Source organism: Halichoeres trimaculatus, unplaced genomic scaffold (assembly GCF_033239565.1).
Source record: "Halichoeres trimaculatus isolate MK-OKI-2021-1 unplaced genomic scaffold, fHalTri1.1 fHalTri1_scaffold_16, whole genome shotgun sequence".
In the NCBI taxonomy this organism is placed as follows: Eukaryota; Metazoa; Chordata; class Actinopteri; order Labriformes; family Labridae; genus Halichoeres; species Halichoeres trimaculatus.
Window position 1 is genome coordinate 20,544,974 of NW_027437194.1, and position 15,746 is coordinate 20,560,719.

The 15,746-nt window shown below is 39.9% G+C and overlaps 1 protein-coding gene across 1 annotated transcript in view; it reads right to left on the reverse strand.

Annotated features, from left to right (window-relative positions):
• The window catches only part of LOC141805269 (regulator of G-protein signaling 3-like), an 86,321-nt gene that overhangs the window by 40,971 nt on the left and 29,604 nt on the right, over positions 1-15,746 (reverse strand). The window contains exons 8-9 of the mRNA XM_074690214.1: positions 15,341-15,401; positions 9,409-9,499 (exon numbers count right to left, since the gene is read on the reverse strand). Coding sequence (XP_074546315.1) covers positions 9,409-9,499; positions 15,341-15,401 — 152 coding nt within the window. The remainder of the gene's footprint in view (positions 1-9,408; positions 9,500-15,340; positions 15,402-15,746) is intronic.

Genomic DNA, 15,746 nt, shown 5'->3' on the forward strand with positions numbered 1-15,746 from the left:
AGACACAGTCACACGCACACATTCACAGCCAGTGATTCCCAGAAGACTTGATCAACACAGAAAAACAATCCCCCCTCCTCCTCCATGTCCATGTCTAACGTGCCCCATATAATTTAATCACATTGTGTACATTTTAATCTGCTGATCTAAAGGCACAGCTCGCCATCTGGAGAGACCTGCCAGTGTTTGCATGCGTCCACTACGTCTGGGCGATATTCATCTATTGTGAAAAGTGAAACAAGTGTACGATGCAGATGACACACTTTTTGAGCACGAGCCCAGTGGCTGTTGGGCTATTTTTGCTTTCATGCACATACAGACCACCTGACCCACATTGTGAGCTCGTTGGACAGAAATGCATTAGCCATGGTCAAAGAGACACACACGTATATGTCACTACGGGTCAGCTGTCTTTGCTGACAAATTGTGCGAGCCAAAAAAAAAAAAACAGAGCTGAGGGAATTTTTTTACACGAGTAATTAATGCCTCGACAGAAAAACAGAACCATATGCACAGATGAGCAATAATTAATCAAATCTCCAAAAGAAATCCTGCTAGCCCGATGAAAACCATGTTTAACTTGTTTGTCAGAAAATTAATTATAACTCTCTGCTGCAACAGTGTATAATTAATTCATCATGAGACGATGCCCCATTAATCCAAACTGATTTTTCTGCTTTTTGAGCATCTGAGACACTTTGGAAACCACAATCATCCACAGAAAGACTTCTATTTCCAGGATTACGTGTTCTCTTACAAAGCAGTCAAGGGGCACCTGCAAGTTTCTTTAAAAACTTTCCATCAACCAGTTCAACAAACTACTACAGAAGCCAGAGCATGTATGCATGTCCAATCATTACCCAAACAGGAACATTAGTCACAACGTACCGTTATGAAACGGCCCATATGGCCCAAGTGTAAGCTGCATACATGACTGCCAAAAACTGTCCAATTACCTAGTTGCACCATGAAAGCCAGGCAGGTGGAGGATGTCATATAACGGGGAACTTTCTGAAAAACCCCTATCCTCCAAACTTAAATGGTGCAGGTGTACTCTGCATGAACAGCAATAAAACAAAAAAGTTGTTTCTCCTAAAAATAAATTTCTTTATATTTCAGCATTATCTTCAAAATATTTGAATACATTTCATCTTGATTGGTAACCCATGTGCAGGACACTGTGTTTGAAACAGCCTGACAAATGCCATAATCATGCTGTTAGCACCAGTAATGGTGGGATGCTGCCATTAAATTGAATGCTCTGTGGGGCGCAGAAAGCCTAGCCGTTTAGGGAACACCCCATTAGGTTCACCTCTGAATGGGTGGCCCAGGTCCAAATCTAGCCCATGGCCTCTTTCCCACGTCACTCCCCAGACTCATTCCATTTCCTGCTCTATCCACTGTCCTCTATGAATAAAGACCAAAAATTGGGGTGTTCGAGGTATGGGGGTGCTGCTGGGGTGTTAATCTGGCTCATGCATGCACTACTAGTACAAACGGCCCGTTTTCCACCCTAATGGCTCGGGGTCCATAAGGACCCAGGATATTATCCCCAGGTTTTAAATGAGATGTGTGTGCTTTCCCAGAGATAATTGTTAAATTGTTTTCCTGTGAGAAAAAAATGTGCTGATCCTGTGTGTTACTAGCTCAGTAGTTGAGCACAGCCTACTGTAAGTTGACTGCCTATGTAAATGATTGTGTTCTAGCTTTTATGACACTATACTTTTGCTATGAAAGGTGACCTTGAGTGTCATGAAAGGTGTTCTTTTGACAAATAAAATGTATTATTATTAGGGCTGGGCAACGATTAAAACTTTTAATTGTAATTAATCGCATGATTTCCCTGATTAATCATAATTAATTGCATTGTAAATTCAAAATCTAATAATGAATTCAAAAGCAGTGTATAGTGCACTTTTATTGGAATGTTCTGCCATATGAACGAAAGTGCCATAACATCTGTCTTGCCAACACTAAATCAGTACTTGTTGTACAGTAATAGTTAAATCACATATTTAGTGCAAATCAAATTTACAAAATGTAAATACAAAATTAAAGCTTATTGCCGCTGTCAGGGCATTAAAGTGATACTCCGGGATGGAACAAGATGGGTCTTATCACAAGGTTTAGGGCAGAAATTACCCCTACAGCAGTGTTTTTGTGCAGCAGAAGCCCAGGGCGCTCGCACCAAACACCCCCTCCCTGCTCCCCTGCCGGTTTCCTCTGCACTCAGACGGGGCCAAGTTTTACTAGACCAAAAACACAAACGGACTCCCACCGAAAAACTCTGATATCGGTCTGCATTCACGCTTTATTTAGAGGATTTTCAGCACGTTACTTTCACACAAAAACACTGCTAAATAAGGCTCTAGTTCTCATCGTGTCGCTTCATCCTGGCAGACTACCTGCGTTTGTTTATATCTGGCATGCTGCGCGCAGACTGATATACTAAGCGGCGAGCGCCTTTAAGTTCTGTGACGTTGCCCCTCTTCTCCATGCTTGTTTTGGTTACTTGTCGTGTTTTTCCGCCAATTTCACTTCCAGTTCCACCGCGGTCAGCAAAAGACGTTTACAAAATAAAAGCATGTGAGCAGCATGCACTAATGTGCAATAAAATATTCCTCGGCGTTAATAGATTGACGGGTTAACGCGAAAATAACGCGTTAACTTGCCCAGCACTAATTATTATTATTATTGCCTCCTTCAGTCACCTGTCGCTCTGAAATGATAAGTTCTTTCATCAAATCAGTGCTCCACAGGGTCAATTTATTCAATAGTACAATATACACACTTCACATGGGCGATTTTGACCAAATTTTTGAAGCTTTGAAAATATGTCACTTTGTTGAAAATCACGTTTATTCCGCATAATCTCTGAAAAAGTATCATAACTCATAGATTTTATTGGTGCCTGCCAGGTGATGGCAGCGGTTGTAGCACGTCCTAAAGCAGTTTTCTAACCACATCATATATCAGGAGAAGAAGAACATTGACTGCATAAAGCAGCTCGAGAAAATGCTGCAGCTATTACAGGTGTAACACTGTGATATAAAGAAACTGTTTAACAAATTTTATCTGAAGACATTTTCCAAAAATCATACCTAGAGTTCAAGATCTGCTTATTTTAACTCTACTGCCACTCAAACACATAGTCGATAGGGTGTCTGTCCCGTCAAATGTCAAAAGTGTCCACTTTTGGGTGGAATACCCATTAAAATAAATACCTCTCTATATTTTTTGGGCTGAATACTGGTCATACAGAAGTGAAGAAAGCAGCTTCGTTTTAGATAATAAAACAGGTATTAAAAGTACTTCTTTGATATTGAATTTGGACACATAAATCCCACTAAACTTAGTTAGGAGCAGCTTATGTATAAGGATAAAACATTGTTACTGATAGCAGATAGCAAATTTAAAACAATGATGAATGAGTTAGTCGACTAACAAACATTAAACATAGTTAAAGGGACAATTCTGAAGAAATGCCGTAAACTGTTTTTTTTTTCTGTTTTTTTTTTATGGTTAAAAAAAAAACTCTCTAAGATCTGTGTGCAACACTCCTTGTAATCTCAAAATCTACCACTGCTTTACACAAGGCTGTGTCCTGAAAATCAGCGCTAATTGCTCTGTCACTCCTTATCTCAGAATGTTGTTTGGCTGCCACTCAGGCACAGCCTCCGCATTTCAGTCTCTCGACTGGTGTTAAGCAAAGTTGAGATGGCAGCCTCTTTATTGTCGCCCTACGGTGTAATTAGCTGTCAGCGCCGGGCTGATAGGTTTTTTTGTGGATGAGGATGAAACTGCAGGAGAGAGTGTCTGGTACAAGTGAGTGCTAGAAGCATGTCTCATTATAATCTGATATTAGGAGAGTTTTACATACTCTGCGTCTTAGAAATCTCTGTGTATCATACTTTCCTACAAAGCGACACTGCTTTATTTCTGTTACAGCTTCAATAAAACTGTTCTCCTTGATATTAAAACTCCCAAGCCAGCTATTAGGTCACTGTGGTGCTACATCACGTGCAAACGCGCTGCCAGCTTCCCTGTACAACTTAATTCTGCCCCCCAGGATTTTTGGCCAAGCACTGTCCTGGATCCAAACTGGCACAGGTCACTGTGTGAGGGATTAGTCAGACACACTGATCCAAATAGTACTCCCCTTCTAAGAGACATTAACATGGATTAATGTAGCAGAGCAGGGAGAGAGTTGACTTGAAAAGTGAGGCATTCTTTTGATGTGGATATGGAATTATGGGATTATAGCAACTGAGCTGTTAACATTTATCGTCTCTATGGTCAACAAAAGCTGTTAACATATTCTCCTGTTCCTCCTGATGACAGATAATACTAACAGTTTTTGGCCTGGTTTGTCAAAATGCTATGAAAAAAGAAAACATCCTGTCTCATGACACACAGGTGGTTTATTTCTGTGTTTGTTTCTTTGTGACAAAAGCAGGCTTTGAATGGGAGTTGCAATTTGTTGAAAACTTGAAACTAGCTATATATTTTTAACTCCACCAATGCCAATCAAACTCATTAACAAGGCTATTTTAGTCTCAACATTTGAACAATTTTTTATCTTATTTCATTGTGATCACCATGTCTTTTTCCCGTCAGTACATTTTCAGTCACAAGTAGCTTCAATACCTGATCCTGCTCCATATTCCTCAATCTAACACATGGCTGATGTACTCTAATAACCAGCCTGGCTATTTATCTTTCTGTATGTGTTAAAGCCTCTGTGAGGAGGTTTTTAGTGATCAGCACAGACTGAATTTAAACTCCTACAAAAGCTAAAGAGAAAGAGTGACTTTTTCTACATTGTAATAACTGTTTACTGTAAAAGCTGCCACGGGGTGATCACCCTGTGGCAACTCAAGAGTGTCACACAAGAGTATTTATAACTCTGTGAAAAGCTCTTTTCTTAAATTCTCAACAAGTGAGCAACAACTCTACTTTTCAAAGGAACTGATTTTATTCCAACATTCAAACTGCAAAGAGATAGAGTGTACCACACTCAGCACAGACCAATGAGGACTATTAATGTGTTCAATCTGTATATTATCAATATAGGTGGCTGAAAAATTCAATCTGATTAATTTGAGGTTTTGTAATTAATTGTGATTAATCCGATTTTAATCCGATTTTAATCAATTTAATCGCATATTGTTTAAAAAGAGAAAAGCAACACCTTTCAATGCAGATGGATTTTGTTGCTTGAGTCGATGAATAGATATAAGCTCAAGCAACAAAACCATGTTTTTAATCAAATATACTTTAAAAAGTAAGTTACAGTTAAAGGGACATTTCTACATTTTGAGCAGGAAATGTTCACAAGGCTCACAGTTCAAGTTTTTAAAGACTTTTGGTTAACATGAGTGTAGCTGGCAACACTGTGCGCTCATACTCAGACTAGCTCTCTTGCTGCTAACCGTACAAAGTCTATGCCCCACTGCATGTCGAGCATTACATTGATCGGGCATACATTTTTTAACACAACACTTTTTTTCTGTAAGTCAGCAACTTTTGTTGTAATTAATGTTTATATTTATATGATTATTTATCCATTTCCCTGACTGAGGGAGTTCTGCATGAGGCTGATGATTTGCAAGTCTTGATTTAATAAAATTATTTCACATTTTCACAATCTGTACTGTACTGTCTGATCCAAGTGTTCCAGCTGCTCTGACTTTGCCCAAGGCTCTACGCCCCTGCCTCAACAGTGCATATTGTAACTACCATAGGCCACTGTAGTAACGTGACAGCTTCTCCTGAGCACAAGGCCTGATGGTTATCTTATGACCGGCTTACAGGCAGCAAACTAAGTAAAACAACAACTTCCATTGGTTACAAATTCAAACACAAATTAAAAACTATTAAATTCAGATTTTGATGTAGTTTACAGTGTAACTAACAGTAGTTGCAGCCAATATGCAATCGCCATTACTAAATACTTTACATTTCTGCTGCAGTGTTATTGTTTGACAGTCAGGGTCTGAGTGAAAGGAGCTATAATGATATGAAACAAGTGTGATAAATAAGTTTTGAATCCAGAAACTCAAGCTTAAATTTCACACTCTATTGTGCTGAAATTGCAGAATTTCTCTTCATAATATGTTGTACGAATAGCAAATCATAGACTTCTGAGGCTTGGCAGCTTGTGCAGCATCAAAGTGTTTGTTCAGCTTAAGCTTCTTTGTATTCTGCCACAGTGCCGGGTTACATAAGAGATAGTCAAAAGACAAACAGACAAATAATGCTAAAGCAAATAAGAAACAGTGGTGCCTGAGAAATCAAAAGCGAGGGGATGATAAAATGCGAAAATCACAATAGGAGAGACACAAAAGGCTTAAAGATATTCTTAAAAAATTATGAATATTCAGAACAAATGATACACTCTGGAGGAAACAGGACGGACACACATCCTGATATCATAATTAAAAGGATTTTGGTGATGTCAGTGCCAGTGCATGTCACAGGGCAGCCGTGCCTGCATGGCCTACATTCTGCCAGCTGGTAGCACACATGTGCATGCATGGGTATGCAGCCTCCATTCACACACATGATCACTCACACACATGGATGAGATGAGACAGTAGTGGGGCAGTATTGCTGCTTTGAAGGATGGTTATATTTGACATCTATTAACCACCTAGCATGCTGTTTAATCAACTGTTTGCTTTAAAATTAGCTAATTTGAAACTGGTGGTACTGGGAAGCATTGAATACATGTCCTTTTTTTGCGCTTTACAAGCAGATTAGATAAGAATTGATTGTGTGCAAGTTTAACAACTTTTAGCCGATTAGCTCAAAGCTAAAAGCACGACTTGCCTCTGTAACCCTAGAGTATACGTCAGGATTCCCTCATGTGTGCCTTTAATGGTTTCCTGCTGGCTGAGTCCAATCTGATACCCCTTGTCCCAGTTCCATCCAAGGAAGCATAAAACTAATTTTAAAGTTGCATGAGACAGATTAGCCTAGTTCAGCCAAGCAGTGTAAATTGGGATGGGTTAGCTAACGTCTTATGATATCACCATCATTCTCATAACCCAGAATGGAAGAATGTTGAATAAGGAAAGGAAAGCAGGGAGAGGAGGGATGGTGATGTGGAACGAAAAACTGTGACTGCAGGAAGTGACTGTGCAGTTATGAAAGGGTTTGCAAATATTTGCATACAAAAGTGGGTGCAAACTGTAAGTAATCTACTAAAACAGAGAGATAATCTCTATCGGGGAATTGCTCCAAATTTAGCTCAGTAAAAAGAAAATTAGATGCAGCAGATTGGCCGAGTACGCACAGAAGATTAAAAAGGAAAATCAGAAACAATGGAAGCACAGGGATGAGACACAAAACTCAGAAGAGAAGGAGGAGGAAAGAAAAAAAAGGAGGCAGAAAAAATAAACAAAACATTTGTGATTCAGAGCGAGAGTGAGAGTTCAGAGAAAACACTCAAACAGCATCCTCAGGAGAAACTGTTAGCTGCATGCAACTTCCAAAAGAAATCCATGTGCATCAAGTACAGAAACACAAACATAGTACTCACCTAGTCTAGGCTGCCTTTATGGCTGGCACACAGAAGCATAACTCCAACACACACACACCACCACCACCAAACTACGAGTGAGTGCAAACATAAGTAGATAGAGACGGAGTACTCGGGTAGAAAGAAGAAATTAAAGGAAGAAAATGTGCGCGCATGGGTGCATGTGTGTGTGTGTGTGCATGTGTGTGTGTGAGTTTGTGGATGTGTGTGTGTGTCTGCATGTGAGGGGAGATCCACTCCAACAGCGAACGGTGCGGGAGAGCTCTCCCTCTCTGTCGCTCTCTGGCAACTGTGACGCGTCAGGGTTTCGACCAGACCCCTCCCTCCTCCCCTCCTTCCCTTCCTCCCTCCCTCGCACACTCTTTCCCTCTCTTAATCCCTCACTTCCACAGTTGCCCCACCTCCCAGCCCAAACACTGATGAAGACTGAGAACTGCGAGGCTCATCATCAACTGTACGTAATATCAAAAAGGATTCAAAGAATGTGAAGAAACCCTAAAGGAAACATGTCTTAAAACCAACACTACATCAACACATGTGACTGTAGTTGAACTCACTTGTGGGGTCAAAATGACTTGCAAAAACTGTCACAGTTTTTCATTGCATGAACAAATAAAGGTTAAAAGTGTATCATGCAAAGATTGAAACATTTATGAACTAGATCCAGAAATGCCAGCAACTTCTCTGGGCCCAAGCAAATCTGTGATGGACTTTGGGGAAGTAAAAAAAACACAGTTTGATGCTAAAAGTTTGGCATTCTTTTTGGAAACCGTAGATCCCATGTGCTCCACTCCAAAAAGGTAGGGACCACCCAGCTTTTTGTCATCAGATGTAAACTAGCTCGAAGCTAACTCTGGTACAATGCATCAAATGGTGACATTTATGTTAAATATTGTACATGGTCCCTTTATAAAATAAATTAAAAGAAAAAAAAAAAAGAAGTTCTAAATCCAGTATTTGTGATGGCATGGAGTTGCATAAATGCCTAGCATAGCATGAGTAGCTTGAGTATCTAAGGGCACCATTGATGCTAAATGTACAGTTTTTAGAGCAACATAAGCAGCCATTGACTTTTTAGGTGAGACTTTACATATTTTAGCAAATCATTGTCAAACCATATTCTGCATGTATTATAACAGCATGGCTCTGTAGTAGAAGAGTCCAGGTGCTTTCCTGTCCTACCTGCAATGCTGACTTGTGAAAGAAAAAATGTGATAAATAAAATCCAACCGTTAAGTAGCAGAAATTGTACATCTGACAAAGATGGGACACTTCAAGACTCCGGAAACTAATCTCATCAGTTTCCAAATGTTTGCTAAGTTTTGCTAAAAAAAAAGCATTCTCTATTATCATAAAACACACCAAAAAACATGCATTTCACCTTTAATATGTTGTCTTTGGGCTATTTTTAGGTAAATATGGGTTTTGAAATGACTTGTAGCAAATCAATTTTTTTTCTACTGGTTTTCAAAACAGCACAAATGGTTTTTGCAGCACTGGTGAGTGAGCGTTGCATTTTCGCAGAGAAGGCACTGTGAGAAGTTTCTTGTGGTGGTTTTCCGAGCTTTCTGTCCGCTATACAAAGTGTGCTTGTCTGTATGTGCACACGTGTTTGTGTATCTGTGAATGTACGATGACTATGTACAGACGAATGACACCTCGTCATGTAAATTAGATAAATAACATGGGGCCATTTTAGGGAAACACTTCAAGCTGTCTTGTGCCCTCTGTCTAGAAAAGATTCCTGATTTCAATGGAGAAATTTCTGATCTAACTAAAAGAAAACAGTTTATAGAAAAAGTCAGGCTTTTGGTTTGAACCACAGTGATGAAAATCAGTGCTCCAGCCTGAAGAAGTTAACTTACCAGTGTTGTAACAGCTGTGTTGTGAGGTCACTTTCAGATGCTTCGTCCTTCCCAGCTTTTCCCCAAGAAGGTAGTACCATCCTTGAACTTCCTATGGCACACACACGAATGAGTGTGTAAGTGTGTGTGTCAAATGCATGCATGTGTATGCATGACTTCAAGCTCAAAGATTGGACCTAATGAGAGCTAAATTTAAAATGAATCCTGTACATGAGAGGGTGAATGTGCGGTACAGGAACACACAAGCGCACACACTCAATATGGATGTTCCTGCAGGGCTTCAAACACGCACATTCAAATATCACTCTCAGCTTATTCCAGCAGCTGATGCTCACCATCTCTGTGAGACAGATGGTGCGTGTGTGTGTGTGTTAACTTATATGTGTGTCTGCAGATGTGTTTACAACTACTGTACTTGTGTTACGTAAAGATGTGCATGCTGTGGTAGAAAAGGTCTTCGTTCGTTATCCTGATGTGTGGCAAACAAGGACGTGACAGCCCTGACTTCACTTCACCATGATACATAAATGTTACACACACACACACACACACACACACACACACACACACACACACACACACACACACACACACACACACACACACTCACAGATAGCTTCGTCTTTGTGCTTAATAATGTGATGCCGTGGACAGTGACAATAATCTCCATTTTAAAAGCATCTTATCTGAGTGGACAGATTTCTGCAGGCTGTGGGACAAGTGGGGGAGGACAGGCGGCAGACTTGTATAGAAGATGGGGGAGGGGAGGGCATATGTCCTGGAAGTCGGGAGGGATTTACGCCATCGTTCAATATTGTGCCCTGCACATGTGACAAAAGGGGAACGAGCTGGGCAAAGAGAGTTGTGAGTCTGGAGGGAGAGGGCGATGAGAGTGATGAAAAGAGAAAGCAGGACACGAGGAGAGAGAAGTAAAAAGCTCAAAGTGGCAAAAAGGTGCAAACAAATGACGAGATGTGACAGGCGAGCAAAGCAGGTAACAAAAATAACAGCTAACACTCATATGCTCCAAATGCTCCTGGAATATAACAAGAACACACCGCAGGGAAACAGAGAAGAACGGGTTCAGAGGAAGAGGTGAATGAAACAGTAAATAACGGATGTGTCGGAGGGGGTAAGGGACGTAACTCTGTGTGACTCAAAAGTGAAACTGCCTCATTTGCATATTAAGCCAATTAAATATTCATAGGGATAAATGTTAAAGGGAAGTCATAAGCCTGACTGAAATATCATCTCTTTCAGTTGTTTATTTTGCTTACGGACGAGGATGTTAATTAAAACAAAAAACACTGAGTGGGTAAGAAACAATGGGAGGTTTTGTTTGCAGCCTCATTACAGCCACTGAAATACTACTTCTTTTACAAATCTCTAAATTTGCCTAAGATTTGGTAAAAAAAAAAAAAAAAAAAAAAAAAGGCTACAAACTTGTAAAAACTGAAGATCTTCTTTAAATCAGATTCAAAAAAGCATTTTTAGCTCTAGTGCTCAGCATGGTTATGTATATTTCATAAAACGATCAGAATTTAAGAGAAAAACTAATGATTTCTAACATGTGAAACAAACATTTATATTTAAGCATTTGACAGAAGACACAAAGTCATAAGAAAGAGAGCTTCTGTTGTGTGCTTTGGCTCAGTTTTTCTGGAGTGATTCAACAATCATGATTCAAAAACTGTTAAGTCTCCAGGACTTGAGGCTGAGCCCTAATTATAAAGTTATTTCTTTGATGAAAGAAGTTTCTTTCTGTTTGACAGCTGTTTCTAACTGTGCTGAAACCATAATGATCAGGCAGGATCTGGTTTGGTTTGACTCCATATTTCAATTTGACAATGTAGGGAAAATATTTTTAAGCTTTCTGCATGGATTTAAGGAGCATAGATACATACACAAATTCAAACTCAATGATGTAATAACATACATAAATAATGAGGTGCTGAGGTATTGCATAATCGCAGTAGTGACTGCACTAACCTCCAGAAAGAGGAGTTTCTTTTTCAATCGGACTGTGTGGTACACTGCCGGAAGAAAATATAAAAAGGCATAGGAGAGACAGCAGGGTAAATTAGAGTTAATAATTGAACAGTGAAGAGAAATAGCTGGGATGGAAATAGTTTACAGTGGAGAGGAACTCAGCCTGACTCGCATTCATCTGCTATTACCTGAAACCGCCTTAGGGGAAAAGACCAAAGGCTCGTGCTCCTCTTTATGAAGACGTTGTGGGATTGAGTGGTGTAACCGTTTGTGGGTTTTTAGATCAATGTACTCTATGAAGTCAGAGATAACTGGTAAGAAGTGTCAGCCAATGCATTTACTACAGCTTAAAGGGATGGTTTGTTGATCCCTAAGTGGAACTGTATAAGATACTTGTCAATGGTAAAAGCAGATGATTGAGAAACCAAACTAGAATTTAAGTTAGGCTTTCATTCGCTGCGCGCAATTTCGTCAATTTCAAGAAACTCCAACCCAGCTTCTGTGAGTATAATAAGTGTGCTTTATTGGAAATTTAAACTTTTATTTAGTGCAAGGACAATTTGTGCCACTGACAAAGAAGCAGAGTGCTGAAAAATTTCCAAATAGAGCAAACACTTACACCTAGAGCAACCTTTGGGCCAGAGTTTCTGAAAATAATTAAAATTTGTGGTGGTGTAGCTGACCTCGTCTGCAGCTGTTGATGGCCTTGCTTTTGTTGTTGGTTTCTCAACAAAGGGATCAAGCTGATCAGTATGAGTAAAACATTTACTATTAACAAATGCAAAAAAAAAACAACCCAACTTGAAAAAAATGGAAGTATACCACTGCAATAGCCATAAAAACAAAAATCAAATTACAATTTGTACTCACAATTGCCTTAAATTTATCAGTATATATACTAGCATTATTCCATACCATAGACTGAATGATACAAGGGTGTAATCACTGTTACATCCCCTATTTTGAGTTTTAAAGCTGACTTGACCTAACTTTCTTTAAGTTGGAATGAGGTAAAGAGGCAGGCTTTAGCTTCTATGCTGAAGGTAAAAAGTGACAAATAATGAGCTACAGAAAAGATTTCCTCATCTCTGTACCGTGTGTACCAATGAAAGAATGAGCTTTCAGACCAAAACTGTTTTTAAATCAGGTAGAGACTGCAGATTGCTGCTTGGTTGCAACAATAACAAAAATAAAATGTATTATTACAAAAAAGGGACTGGACGAACAGAAACTGCAATTTTCTTGTGTGGGTATGTCACTGAAGACAACAGTTGGCTTACCTGACAGCAGGAAAATGAGCATACTTACCTATTAGGAGACTGTACAGTTCTCTACCCAAGAAGTTACAGCCAAGACTGCAAAGGTCTTACAATCTAAGGACATGCCAAGTGTCCAAGATATGCCGTATAACTGCTTACATTTAGTTGCTAAAGTTCCAGCCCAATGTTAGCTGTTCACCTCAGTGTATTTGAACCATTTATCGGAGCTTTGACAGGTATCCTAAGATAAGGAGACCGGGGTGTGTGTCTCTTGGTTTGTCCCCAAATAGCCATTTGGCATCCCAGACAGCCTCTCTTCATTTCAGCCACAGCCGGTAATTGCTTCTCTTGGCAGTGTTGGTGAGCAATTTCCTTCCTTCCTTACAATGGGACTGCCCTTTGACCAACTTCAACATTCCAGGCTCACTCCTCTGCTTCAGCTGCAAGGTTGGATTATCGCAGCCTTTTTCATTGTATGCCTAATTCACAGTTGAAGACAAACCCATTAGGAGACAGACATCCAATGCTTCTGCAGCTAGAGTCCATGTTGCAGCTATTGGAGCATTGCCTCTTTCCATGTCCATCCTTGTGTTGGTACGTTTGTATTCTGCTAGAAAGCAAGAGATTGGCAGTGACAGGGATGTGTTCCTGTAAAACCAAGTGTAGCAAAGGCATCATGAAAGCCCAAGTTACCTCCTCATTTTTGCATCAATACTGATCAAGTGGACTGACACAGGATTTTCTGAACTCGTATATGAGAGATGGTTCCATTAGTCAAGGAAGAGGTTCAAATTGGAGGTGAACTTAGTGGGGAGATCCATGGTGTCGATTGGCAAAAAGGCGTCTAGTCTTATTTTACCTCAAGAGTAGTAGGTGTAGAAGTTTAAATGGTTTGTGTCAATTTAATGTCTTCCTGTTGTTTGTCCAACAGGTTTTTGGTGCATTCCCTGTCTTAATGCAGTCATTTCATCCATGATTGTCCTGGAAGGCAAAGCCCATTCCTCTTCAGCCATCCATCGTGGTGCATGGATGATATCCTAAGTGGTTCCATGGGAACTTCCTACTTAGCTTGGTTTCATCATGAGCACCACCTGAGCTGCAAAAATATCTGCAGATTCTTGTTTTGTTGTCTCTGGGAGCATTTGGTGCTCTCACCAGCAGGTAGCCCAGCACAGAGCAGCAGTTAGGAAATGCACAGTGTGTGCCATGAGAACAGGATGTGTCGTTTTCTGACAGCTCAAACACAAACTGACAAAAGGAATCAAAACTAGTCTTTGTTCTCCTCTGACAGCAAACAACTCATCCAAACTTAGCACAAATGGTAAAGAAATTGGTGTTTGGTAGATTATTTCTTTGTTGTAAAAATGCTTCTTAGTAATAAATCTTATACCATTGAAAAGTCTGTATACTCCACCGATGCCAAACAGCTTTTTTGTGCTAATTTTGGTTTGTTTTGAGCCTCTGGTACTCAATTTGCAGCATTGAGCCCTGCTTCAGTGGGCTCCAACCACTTTAGTCAAACGTAGCATCCCAATTCTTGAGATGCCAAATTCTCTTTTAGGAAATACTATTTGTAAAGAGTTTGGCCATGAACACCTAGTGCATAATCTTTCATTCAGTTTAGTCATCAATGTGCCGTGTTTATGCAGCTGTGTAGCCTTTTTCATACCACCATTTTACCAACTACCTGTGTTGACAGCTCTTTCTTAGCTAGTCAGCTCATTGTGTCCTCTCATCCTCCTGGTACTTAGCATAGTCGAATAGTGCCACGTGAGGTTATACTTTTTAAGAACAACTTTCTTTTTGCATATGAAACAGGTTTAATTCACTTTAAAATTGAAAAAGAAATTATCTTTCTCCCACTTCACCTGAAACACTCTGTGTCTGACATCCAACTTTCTTTTGGTCTTTGAAAAAAACATCTTGCTTTATCAAGGTTTGAGGACATTGACAGGGTGCCAAATCTCCGGTTGTTTTTACGTGGTGATCATGCTGCTCTCAGGATCAACTCAGAAATCAGATATTTCTTCTTCGGTCCCGACAGCAGACCGGACCATGGCCGCAGTGAGCAAGCTTTCAATTTTAATGAGTTTGGGACCACCTGGCCTAGAGTCATGCTGATGTATGAATGGACCCTAACCAATTCCCATAAACCCAATCTGGCACTTAAGAAGGTTTGATAATGAACTAATGGAGAGAAAGACAAACCTTGATTTTCATCCTAGCTTGCTTTGGTGAATTGTTGGTATTGGTTGTACTATTAAACGCAAAGCAGCTTTGATTCAGCTGACATGAATATGTAAAGTGAATGTTGTACGGGGAATTTTTGGTACATTTAATTTTCAAAAAATTTAAATCAGGTTTGTTTTTATTCTTAAATTCAACTCCATGAAGAGGGGCACAGACCAAAATAGGAAACGCATCTCTATTCCTGCGTGACCGTTCACATTCCACCAGAGAGAACGAGTCATTCTGAGTCTTTCTCAAAAATCTGGAGGGCTGTAACACTGGTAACCCCAAAGTGTTTCCTCTCAACTATTAAGGTCAGTGGAAATCACTCAGACTGAACTAAACTCTGGGATTTATGCTTCAGTGAATGGAAACACACAGAGAAAAATTGAAACTTGAAAACAAAGCTGAGAACACCATCAAAGAACGCCTCATATTTTCCTGTTTAATCTCACCTTGTCCGGGTCCATCAGGGAACACACACCGAAGCTCATGCAGCCCAGCAGCAAACTCATCCTGTGGATACAGACACAGAGACAGACAGAGAGAATAAATAAGCAGGAGAGGAATCAATTCATCCCCTAAGTACAGCTGATGAGTGATGTAAGTGAAGTCTGACGTTTATAATGTGTTTTTAACCTCCAGAGGGGCTCGATCTAGCAGAGCTATCCACAAATATAAACTAATCAATGTGAAGTTGTTTAAAATTTGATAGTGTTTTCCATCTTGGTGTCAGGGTATGTGGAAGATAATCTTCTTCAATGTTACCACACAGAATTATTTATGGCAAAAAAGATAAAAGAAACTTGTTCCCTTGGGTGAAATCTACTTTTCGAGGCGTAGTAAACCCTAATGAGGATA